The 12,069-nt window shown below is 43.9% G+C and overlaps 1 protein-coding gene across 1 annotated transcript; it reads right to left on the bottom strand.

Moving 5' to 3' along the window:
• Positions 1-2,492: 2,492 nt before the first annotated feature.
• tmem187 (transmembrane protein 187) lies at positions 2,493-5,259 on the bottom strand. Its single transcript, XM_005462861.4, has one exon. It carries the CDS (start codon positions 3,576-3,578, stop codon positions 2,793-2,795), a length of 786 nt encoding a protein of 261 aa, XP_005462918.1. The 5' UTR covers positions 3,579-5,259; the 3' UTR covers positions 2,493-2,792.
• Positions 5,260-12,069: the final 6,810 nt, after the last annotated feature.

Raw genomic sequence — 12,069 nt, 5'->3', positions numbered from 1 at the left:
ACATAAAGCATATACAAGCTAAACTGTCAAGAAGCATCTCTGTACTGAGTAAAGCTAAACATTTTTTGCCTTCCAAATCACTCCGGGTACTTTACTGTTCACTTATATCGCCATATTTGGAATACTGTGTGGAAATCTGGGGAAATACATACAAAACTTCACTTCAACCATTATGTAAAATTCAGAAAAAAGCAATCAGGATGATTACTAAAGCAGGATTTAGAGACCACACTAACATCATGTTCCTGAAATTAAAAATTCTGAAGTTTATGGATCTTATAAAATATAAAACCGCAAAAATTATGTACAAAGCCAGATACAATACGTTACCAGGAAATGTACAGAGGATGTTTTTTGACAGAGAAGGGGACTATGAATTGAGGGGAAAGTTAAATCTGAAGACTCTTAAAGCATGGACAAAGGTTAAAACCTTTTGTCTTACTATTTGTGGGGTACTGTGGACCTACAGCAATGTTCAGGCATTAGTCAGTTCATAAAGATGTTTCGAAAACTACTTTTGGAAGAATATGAAACTGATAAAGTTGATCACCCATTGTATATATAACTATGCTAAATTGTATCTAAATTATATCTATCACTGTAGCTGTGTTTATACATGTCCTCCTTGTTTATTGTGTGGGGTAAGTGATGATGGGAATTAGGGGTAACAATGAATGGTGGGATTCAATAGAATGTTGAGCATGGGGTAGGGATTAATAAGTATGTTATACTTCTTCCTACTCCATTTCAGACTTAATAATTGTCATTTCATGTAATTTAGACTCTGTTTTATTTTGTTTTCTTTTTTTTGTTGTATCTGAGCACATACGTGTGTGTATTTACATATATATTCGTATTTGTAAATGCAAGTATGTGTACTTGTGTATATATTGTTTTTTTTCTGTATATGTCTGAAATAAAGATACAATAATAATAATAATAATAATAAATCCAGAGTTATGATAATATATATAAGCCACGCTTTTTTCTAAATACTGTCGTCACGTTTTTGTGTGTGTGTGTTTTAAGCGTTTTCTAAGGACAGCGCGAAAACAGTAAAGAAAGGGAAAAAAGCCACCTGTTTCCTAACGGTGGAAAAATGCACCATGTGGACCAATTAAAAAAAAAAGTCAACACGTGGGATTTGGTTGTTTAGGAAGAGGGGAGAGTTTTGGGAGTGACGGTAACGGCAGCGAGACAGAGCGAGCGAGAGAGAGAGTTTTTAGATGTGGGAGATTTGTGACGTTTGTTGTGTTGTCTTGTGTAGTTGTTCTGTTGTGTAGTCGTTGTTTTGTTTTGTGTGTCAGTGAGGGCACTAATGAATGTCACAAAAGCACATTTGCAATGTAAACACTGTCACTAAGTAGAAAACCAGCGGAGTGATACACCTGCTGCTGTCAGGCCTGCAGGTTTGTCCCTGTGCTGTTCTCCTCTGTCTTTTGTTACTGGCACACATCATTTGTGGGGCATCTTATTGCGACACCTGATTGTTCTCTCATTTTAGTTTTAGTAATATTTTTAAATGGTTGTACAAAATGGAAAAAAAAAACGGCAGGTGTATTGGCTGCATTTATAGATAAATAGTTGTATATGTTTACAAAATGTACAATTTATATTTGCATTTCAAGTTATAAAAATTTCCTCAACATGTCTGTGTTTTTTTTACAGTAAAAAAAATACTACTAGGATTTTAAGTTCTTTATCTGATTTCAGATCAGTAATACTAATGCAGTATGTCAGTGAAAACAACAACTAAATTCAGTTGAGCTGAAAAGAATGATACCAAACAAGGCAAGAGGGAAGAAATAAAATGAAACAATTTGAGGGTGAAATACAAACGTAAACTCAAAAGGAGTCAAAATGTCCGGTTGTATTTCAGACCTCAGAGGGTTAATCCAACAAATCATGAAACATTAGGTGTAAATTTTTGTTCGTGACAGTGCAGATTTCTGACATTTTGTGTAATTTAAGCTGTAACAATGTGATTGTTTTCTAACCAAAAACAGTGAAACTTAAGTTAGACTTGTGTTTGTAGATGAACCGCCCCGTGTTGTGTAGCTTTCTAGGTTTTATACTTATTGGGCTACATGTTTATTTATACAGGCTATACAGTACATAAGATCAAAACTCACATGTTTTATGTAACTAAAGTGTTTAATTATGTGGGCTACAGACAATAATTAAGTTATAGACTATATTTATATGAAAAACGTGTATACTTACTGCATTTGAATCATTTTAACCATATGTAACCACCTGCATATGTGTTTGGGGGGGAAAAAAGGCTTTGATTTTGCCACCCCATTTGATTTCTTTGCCACCCTCATGCCACCCTAAGAAAATTTCTCTAGATCCGCCCCTGTCTGTAAGCAGGAATCCTTCACCCCTAAGGAGGGCTGAAGTTTAATGTCACGGTGTCACGTTTACTCCAGTCACACTGCAGTGGTCAGCTTTGGTCTTAAGAGTCCACAGAAGTTTGGGGGTAGTGGTCCTTTTCCTGAGAGCAGCAGTTTTCTTTGTTCTGTCCTCCCACCGGCATCATTCTGCTCATTTTTCTATTATTAGATACAGCTGATTGGAGCTAGAGACAAGTGGCTGGGCCACTTGTACTTAAGCACATCGAATGCTGCAGCTGCTACTGTAGCTCAGTGAGAATCAATATTTATGTGGAACTAAAGTACTGAAGCTGAACAGAATCTAGAGTTATGCTGAGATGAAGATGTGGTCTTGTGTGGAATGAGACTCCCAGCTGGAGGATGCTGTGAGGACGCTGTGAGGATGCTGCGTGTCTGTCACTGCTGCTGCGGCTCAGTCTTGGCCCGCGCTCTGCTCGTCAGCCTGGTCAGGAAGCAGAAGCTGAAGTGGAACTGCAGCACGTCGCACACTTTGGACCAGAAGTGTCCGGTGAGGCGCTGAAACAGGCGGTACTGAGCCAGGTGGTGATCCAGCAGCTTCAGGAGCACGAAGCCTGCACACGACAGCACGGCCAGCACGAGGTGTCTGCGCGTGCGCACATCTCCGTGCGTCCGCTGCACGCCAACTCCTTTGTACACCGCAAAGAGCACGTGACCTGCGAGCGCCGTGTCGAAGCCGCGTCGGTGTGCCATCGCCAGTCCGTAGCTGAGAACGGAGCCGAGCTCGAGCGCCGCCGCGTGCGACGCGCGCCATTCGGTCCGCCTCTCGATAAAGTCGATCCACACCGGCACCCACGCGAAGATCGGTAAAGTCAGCCACTGGTCGAGAACGGCTGGAGCGCGCCGCAGCATGGCCAGGCGCGTCCACTGTACGGGGCCGTAAAAGACGGCCATGAGGGCGAACACGTGCCTCATGTAGCGGGCGCGCTCCGACTCGCCGTCGTCCCCGCGCCACAGCAGCCAGTACAGACCCACGCACACGTAACCCACATTGACCACGCAGTTACACGGCATCGCCAAGAACGCGGGCAGACCGTCGACCCGCCTCTCCGCGTAGTGCTCGGAACTCAGCTCCACGTCAACGTCCGCGAACATACCGGTGTTCACCAGGCCGGCACACAGCAGGAAGCCCACGGACACGTGCACCACGGCCCGCCTCATCATCGCAGAACCTCCGCTCCAAGACTGGAACCAAAACTGTTTTTCCGCGTTTCAAAATCACGTGGTACAGAAACTGAAGGCTTGGATTGGCTGCCTTGATCTGGGCATGGGGACGGCAACCTCGAAACAGACATTTTAACACTGTCACGAGCTTCAGAAGCGCAGATGTTGCAAAACGCTGTTTCGAAGCGTGGGTCAAAACACCCAGGTTACGTGACCACGGTCAGACTAGGGTTAGCTTCCTGCTTCTTCTAGAGCCAGGCGCAAGGATTCACTGTTTATTATCCAGAGTCATTTGGAGCGGGCCTCATAGTACTGACAGCTTTGGAAAGAAAACGGTACTCTCACTATCAATTTTGATGTGGATTGTGGAGACTAAATAAACATTATATAAATATTTAAACAAGTATATTTAACCCCCAAATATATTCAAATGATTAATGTCATATATCTGAGAGAAAGCGAGACAGACAGAGACTGCTGGGTAATCTCCATTCACTTCTGTTAGCAGAGAGAGAGAGAGCCACACACTGTATTGTTTTTATTACAGCAAGAAATAAAGCCAATATACAAAATTTAAAAAAAAGAAAAAAAAGAGGTAAAGCAGACACCACCTGTAACACCACCTCTCCTTTGAACATCAAATGTTATTTGGTGCTCAAATAACACACACACTGTGCCACCATAAGGAAAATATGCATACTGCGAAAAGCTATAAAAATTCTCATTACACATGAGTTTTTTCCATTTCCTTTTTATTCCCACTGACGCTTCAAAAAACAAAGACACATATAGTCTTTTCATTTAAATATATATGTTTAAACTAATAAAAAATGAAGTCTTATTCCATGCCAGCTTCTAGCTTTGCTTGAAAAACTCCAAGAAAGCTTAAAAGTCAACCAAACACATGCAAAGTTTCACATCTTTGAGCAAAAAACAAAGATGAGTCCAAAAACAGCTGTAAAACTGTGTGGCTATTACAGTAAACCTTTCTCTGCATGCTTTACATTATACTTTGGTTTGTTGTGAACAACACAAATGTTAACAGAGATTCTTCTGAAGCATAGTGAGCAGCACACTGCTGTCTCTAACAGTCTTATCATCTTTCCTTGTTTGCACGACGATTTCTCCAAACACGTGATGATTGACAGAATGAAAGGGTTAAACTATGATGTCATTAAGATTCATTGTGTGTGTTTAGTTTTGATCTTCATGAATCCCAATGTGAGCGAGGGCTGCAGGTATTAACCCGTAATACCTGCAGCCTTAACACAAGTACCGGACTTAAACTTAGGTAAAGATGAATGGACAATAGGATAAAGAGTCCAAGTTTAGTAGCAATAGTTCATGTAAATACTGAGATCTGGAATCATGTGGTCAAACAGGAGCATTGTGACAAAGCTGGGATTGTGTGCTGGTCTCAGGAAAGTTTCAAAGTTTAAGTGGAATAGTGGTATATGCTTCATAGAAACAATAAACTTGGTGATGTAGAACATTTATGAAGATTTTTATTTTCAGTTCTAATTTGCTGCCAGTGTGTTTTAAATAGCAGGAACTGCAACTGCTAGAAGACAGACCAGGCTGATTTATCTTCAGAGAATATTCGGTCAATAAAATGTCTGGATACAAACCAGTTAGAGGGCACATGGAAAATCAGAGATAAACATTTAACTGTTAACCTCAGTACAGCAGTCCAGTTCAGCTTTCACAATTTGGTTTAAACTGGTTTAAACTTCTGCAGGAAGTGTCTGCAGAGTCTACAAGGCTCTGTCTGTGTAAAGTGACCGACACTGTTGTGATTTCTAACATTACTAAAGAAACTGTCATGGTCCTGAGTCTGGTGACTCAGTGTTTATGTTTTTGATTATTAATATTCTTTGTTTCAGTTAGTTTCTCGTCATACTTTGGTGATTTTTAGGTTTTAGGTTTTGTTCTATCCCTCCCGCATGTTCCATGTGTCACATCGAGTCAGTTATGTTCTTTCCTGGTCTCTATGTTCGAGCATCTCCTGTATCTCCCCAGTCAGTCGTGTCTCCATGTCACAGTTTGTTACTATTGTCTCTGTGCTCCATGTTCGCTCCGTCTTCCCTGTCAGCTGTGCCTCCTCGTCTCCGTGGCTGTCTTTTGTTTCCTGTTTTACTTTGATAGTCTCGTGTCCTGTGCTCAGTGTCTTGAGTTTTGCTTCCCCTTTGTGTTTCCCTCCTGTTTCCCATTCCCCCGTTACTCCCTGGTGTATTTAAGCCCCGTGTTTTCTTCTGTCCGTTGTTGCGTCGTATTCCACATGTGTCTCTCTGTGTGCCTTCGTGTTTTCCCGGTGTTTCCTTCATGTTTTAGTTTCTAGTTACAGCTTTTTTTTCCATGAGCCTGTTTTGGAGTTTTGTCTCAGCATAATAAAGCTGCCTTCTAAGTTCATCCCACTGCGTCTCATGAGTCCAGCATTTGGGTCCTTCATCCTGCCTGCCACAGCAAAACATGACAGAAGTGACCTGTTTTGCAAGCATGATTCTGAATAATATAGTAATAATAATAGTATGTACACTGACTGTGTTGTGGTGATGTGTGATTTGTGGCTCAGCTCCAGGGGAGGGGTGGAGCAGTAGGTTCAGATGTGGTGTCAGGAGAGGCTGACACACACAGCTGATTTCTATGGTCTGATCATGCCACCCCCTATTTGCTGGGATGCAGTCGCTAGAAGTCGCCAAAAAATGACATCATTGCCTACTTTGCATATTTGGCGACCCGAAATAGGCACTCTGGCAGAGTTACTTTTTGTGTGTGTGTCTTTTTAAGTAGTTTTAAACCTCGTGATCCACAAAAAGTAACAGTAAAAGAAGAACATTTTTAACCATAACGTTGTTAACAAACTACATTAACAATTAAAATGGACAAACCTCATCAGACAGCTTCAGTCGAAATCGGATGTACAAGATTGAGTTAAGGCTCTGCAAAGACATCCTATTTCTAAGTTTGCAATGATTGGAATGATGTATTTTAGTGCACTGATTTATTTTAGACAAAGAAAAGTATAAATTTACCCACCCTGAGCATGGAGCTAGCTGCTATGCATTGGGTGCAGGTGGTGGTGTATCAACGTCAGCTTGATTGGCTGCAGGACCAGGCTGAGCGTCAGATGACCATGCTGCTGGACCTGGGCGCTCAGTCTGGCTTTTCGCTGGGACTGCTGCCGCTCCCCCAGTCCTGGTGGTGACACTCCACCAGATGGAGGAGAGGAAGGACCCCCCAGGCCTTCCTGGAAGTTTTCAGGCCATTGCAGAGGTGTGCCAGTAGCTCAAGGAGGAGTCGGCTCTATGTTTGCTTTCATTGCTGTCTGAAGAGGCCCAGTTGGTGACTCTCAATTTCCCCACAGCAACAAGGGACAATTTCAAGGATGTGTGCCTATGCCAGGTGGCTCCACCCAAGTGGGTGGAGAATGCCCCTACAGAGGGAGAGGCTCAGCTGCTGGATCATCCTCAAACGTTCATGGAGGGGCTTCCAGGAGGCACAGTGAGGTGGGTCCACTACCACAGACTGACTGACCGACCTAGATGATGTGGCCGAAGACCATTTGTCGGTGCAGCTGAGCGTTGGTGGGGCAGCTACAGGAGGCTCCAGGGCACATCACCACTGCGGTTGCATTGAATAGTAACAGGTAAATGTAAGATGATTGACAGAATGTAAGAGGCGTAAGAGGCGATCCCCTTACGAGAGGCGATCCCCTTACGACGAGGAGTGAGAGGTAAGTGACGGAAGTGACGGACAAGGTAAGCGACTCATGTTGTAACTGACGTCAGACGCCGGAGATTTTGGCGGAAAATTAAAGCAAATGGTAGTTTAGATTTGAATAAATTCCTTTAAGCTTCAGTATTACCAAATACACTTATCAATTGTCTTATAACTAACAATATTTGTCTAAATAATCTCCAACACCCTGGAGAACAACGGGGAGAGTTTAGAGGCTCTCCAAGATTACATCGATCAGTGCTTTCAGGGTCTCGTGATGAAGAAGGCCCAGAGTGCAGCTTCCCCGGCCAAATCTGAGATGCCATCGTCGAAAAGACTTCGCCCGGCAGATTCCCCCGGCACAACATCACCAGCCGGCAAAGATATTGCCGACATACTGGAGTCAATCGACAAGCGATTGTCCAGCTTCGACGCAAGGCTGTCCTTGGTGGAGCTTCTTCACCGGGAATTTAAATGCTTGCGAGAATCCCTGGAGTTCAGCCAGCAGCAGGTGGAAATGCTCGCTGCTGAAAATGCCACGCTAAGGGAGTCGGTGAAATGTCTCACAGAAAATGTTACCCAGTTCAATAGAGAAAATAAAAAAATAAAAGAAACAGTTATTGATCTACAAGCTCGTAGCATGCGCGATAATCTGGTATTTTCTGGTATTCCAGAAGCCGCTGGAGAGGACGTGGAGACCACGGTAAAAAGCTTCATCAAAACCCACCTGAAGCTGCCGGAGGACACGGTGAAGAACATCGTCTTCGATAGGGTGCATCGCCTCGGCCCCATGCGGGCTGCGGCCGGGAGACCACGTCCTATCGTGGCCAAATTCGGCCACTTCAAACAAAAGGAACATGTGAAAAGCCGCGGCAGGGAATTAAAAGGAACGGACTTCAGCGTGAACGACCAGTTCCCCAAAGAGATCCTGGAACGACGCAGGGTCCTCTTCCCAATCCGACGCGGCTTCATCCAGAAGGGCTCCCGCGCTGTCATCGCTGTGGACCGGCTGTACGTGGACGGACAGCTCCACCGCGACCCCGACATCACTCCGTGGCTGTATTAACTTCACACCAGATAAGAATCCGCTACACCCTTTCCCCATCCACTCACACTAACTTGCATTAACATCTGTTTAACTTACCAGTATCAAATCGCATCTTAGGTGTGATATCATAGCAGAATTAACACCATCACTCTCCGTCAATGGTTTGATTGGAATGTTTCCAGGTTTTGTTTTGTTTTTCTTCTCGTTTTTTCTTCTCTCTTTTCCCCCTCTTGTTTTTATGCTGCTCACCCTTGTCCTTGGTTTCTTTCTTTCTTTCACTGCTTCGATCACCTGCTTCCACACTCATCCACAAACATCCTTTATTTCGACACATACGCACAGCACGATCACGCACAGTCATGCGCTCAACGGCAGCACATTTACATCAGTCAGACAGCGCACACAGACCTACAGGATACACACACTTAACCCAAGCATACTCATATTAGTAAATATGCAAACACATAGTCAGATTCAAGGAGCATCTCATCACACATTTTTTTCTCTCTCTCCTTCTCTTTATTTATGAACAAGTGATGCACTCTCTCCACCTGTCTAAGCGACACACACAGCATACACCCCTAGTTATACACAGACATCTATGGGTGCACTAAGATTCGTTACATGGAATGTAAATGGAGCTGGCTCCAGAGAAAAGAGGTTAAAAATATTTAACCAACTCAAAAAACTACAGGCAGATGTTGTCCTTTTACAAGAGACCCACAGACCTCTTAGAGGTTCGAATGAACTTAAAACACCTGAGTTTCCTAATGTGTTCTCAGCTTGATATAATTCTAGACAAAGGGGAGTAGCAATTTTAATCCATAAAAAAATTAATTTCACAGTACTCGATACAGTTATAGATCCAGAGGGCAGATTCTTAATCATTAAACTATCTATACTTGATAAAAAGCTATGTATTGTAAGTGTATATGGTCCAAATGTTGATGATCCCTCATTCTTTCACAGTTTTTTCAGTGCACTCTCTGAACACTTAGATGGCACACTTGTTCTTGGAGGCGACCTCAACCTTGGACTAAATGAAGAAATGGATAGGCTCAACACAGCAGGAACTCAGCGTAATTGGCAGTCCACAAATATAATCAAACAGTATATGAGCGACTTTGGTCTTTGCGATGCATGGCGCTCCCTTCACCCCAACAGTAAGGAATATTCTTTCTTCTCACATGTTCATCACTCCTACTCTCGTCTGGATTATTTTTTGGTCAGCAGCTCACTGCTGAGTGACATCTCAGACACTGAGATTCACCCTATAGCTGTCAGCGATCATGCTCCTATATCTTTAACACTAATGCACAAGAATAATACTACGCCAAGTAAAAACTGGAGATTTAATACATCACTGCTTAAAGATGAAGACTTTATTAAATATTTTAAAAAAGAGTGGACTTCATATTTAGACTATAATGACACTCCCGGAACATCAGCTTCTGTTTTATGGGAAGCAGGGAAAGCTGTGATGAGAGGTGAAATAATTTCTTTCTCATCACATAAAAAGAAAAAAGAAAACAAAAATATTCAGGAATTAGAAAAAACCATCAAATCACTAGAAGAAGCCTACGCGTCCCACCAAGATCAGGAAACACTGAACAAAATACGCAAAACAAAACTAGAATTAAATGAGATAACTAATAAAAAAACAAAATTCTTAGTACAAAGACTACGCTTACAAAATTATGAACATAGTAATAAATCCGGTCAATTTCTAGCAAACCAGCTAAAAATAAATAAAGAAAAAACAACTATATGTGCTGTTCAAGATTCATCTGGGAACACAGTATATGACCCGAAACAAATAAACAACATTTTCAGGGATTTCTATAAAACGTTGTATTCACCACAAATAAACCCATCTAAAAAGGAAATTGATCAGTTTTTAGACAACATAACTCTTCCAAAATTATTAGACTCTCTAGCAACGGCACTGGATTCGCCACTGACATCAGGTGAACTCCAGGAAGCCCTGATAAGTGTGCCCAATAATAAGGCTCCAGGTCCAGACGGCTTTCCTGCAGAATTCTACAAAGAATTCTGGACGATTCTAGCACCAGTTTTTTACAGAACGTTGTTGGAAATCAAAGAAAAGGGCAGACTTCCATCAAATATGAATTCTGCAAACATTAATCTCCTGCTAAAACCAGGCAAAGACCCTGTATATCCCTCAAGCTATCGTCCAATATCTCTTATAAATGTAGACCTCAAAATTATCTGCAAAGCTCTCTCGAAGAGACTAGAGAAAATAACCCCCCTCTTAATTCATCCTGACCAAACTGGTTTCATAAAAGGTAGGCACTCATCAACAAATACACGTAGATTACTTAATTTGATAGACTACTCATACAGTAAAAACCTTGAAACTACTATATTTTCTTTAGATGCAGAAAAAGCGTTTGACAGAGTTAACTGGAAATTTCTATTTGCAACTTTAAACAAATTTGGTTTTGGAACCTCTTTCATTAACTGGTTAAAAATATTATATAATTCCCCAACAGCTTGTGTCAGAACAAATGACCAGACATCCTCCAGCTTCTGTCTCCTGAGGGGCACCAGGCAGGGATGCCCACTCTCCCCTTCACTGTTTGCAATTGTTATCGGGGTGCAGGGGAGGCATCCCCCCCCTCTGTCCCCTTCTGGCTGCCTCTGCCTCAATTTTATCCCACACCTTAGACATTCACATTACTCACACTCTCATTACACATACATATAGGATCTTGGGGGTGGGCACGCCACACAGAATCCAAATTACCATCAGGGTGTACACCTCACCCCTGGCGTCGTTGCCCACCTCTCAATTTTAAATACACGTAGACATTGAGGGCTATCAGGAGGGGCTATGCGCTTACCTGCTGCTCTGGCAGGTAGCTCCATGCCCTCCTGGGTTTTAAATGCACCTTAGAACACACATGCATCAACACTACATATGAGCGGGTGGAGGGAGGTTTGGAGTCTTCACACACCCCCGTTCTCTGCGGCCTGCTGGAGCGGGGGGGCTAGGAGGAGGAGTTGGCCGTCCGACTGGGGTCTGGAATGTGGGGCCTCCCTGCTGCTGCGGAGTCGGGGCGGTCTGCTTCTCCCCACCGCAGGGAAAAGGGCAACACCACCTGGGTCTGGGTGCAGTTTCCCCCTCCAGGGGCAAGGGTACCCAGACCCGGTTCTTAGAGTACGCTTGGGGAGAGTGATTGTGTGTACAGCGTCTCTTTATGTCTGTCTCCACGTTGGGTGAGTGTGGAATAATTGCTTATGAGAGCATGAGGGTGGGAATGGATGTTTGTATCTGTGTGTGCCTGTATGTCTGTGTCTATATGTCAGGTTGGGTATCAGACGCCACCTCTCTGGGGACATCTCAGGCCCTCCAAGGTTTGGAGGCCTATCTCCCCCACCACTTCCCCTGCCGGTGGCGGACGCCCTCAGACATCGGTGCGTTGGTGGTTCTGTGTGTCCGGGGGTGGGCGCCCAGGTACACACTGGCTCACTCCTTGGCGGCTGCTTATCGGGGCCTGGAGCCTGGGGCTCACTCGGGCCACTTCGGAGGCGGGGTGCCCTCGGCCTCTCGGCCCGGAGCTCGGTCACTCAGGCACAGCTGGCTGCCGGCGGAGCTCACGGGCACGTCACTGCAACCCCCCTGGCTTCTGCTCCGCGGCTGCTGAGTGACCCCTCATCTGGGACTCTCCTCAGCTCTTTCTGGGATAGTGGCGCGGCTGCCCC

The sequence above is a fragment of the Oreochromis niloticus genome, linkage group LG4, assembly GCF_001858045.2.
Source record: "Oreochromis niloticus isolate F11D_XX linkage group LG4, O_niloticus_UMD_NMBU, whole genome shotgun sequence".
Lineage (NCBI taxonomy): Eukaryota > Metazoa > Chordata > Actinopteri > Cichliformes > Cichlidae > Oreochromis > Oreochromis niloticus.
This window is presented reverse-complemented; position numbering and strand designations above follow the sequence as displayed.

What these genes read in the sequence shown, in the direction of transcription:
- tmem187 (XM_005462861.4), bottom strand. Translation starts at nt 3,578, where the DNA reads ATGATGAGGCGGGCCGTGGTGCACGTGTCCGTGGGCTTCCTGCTGTGT.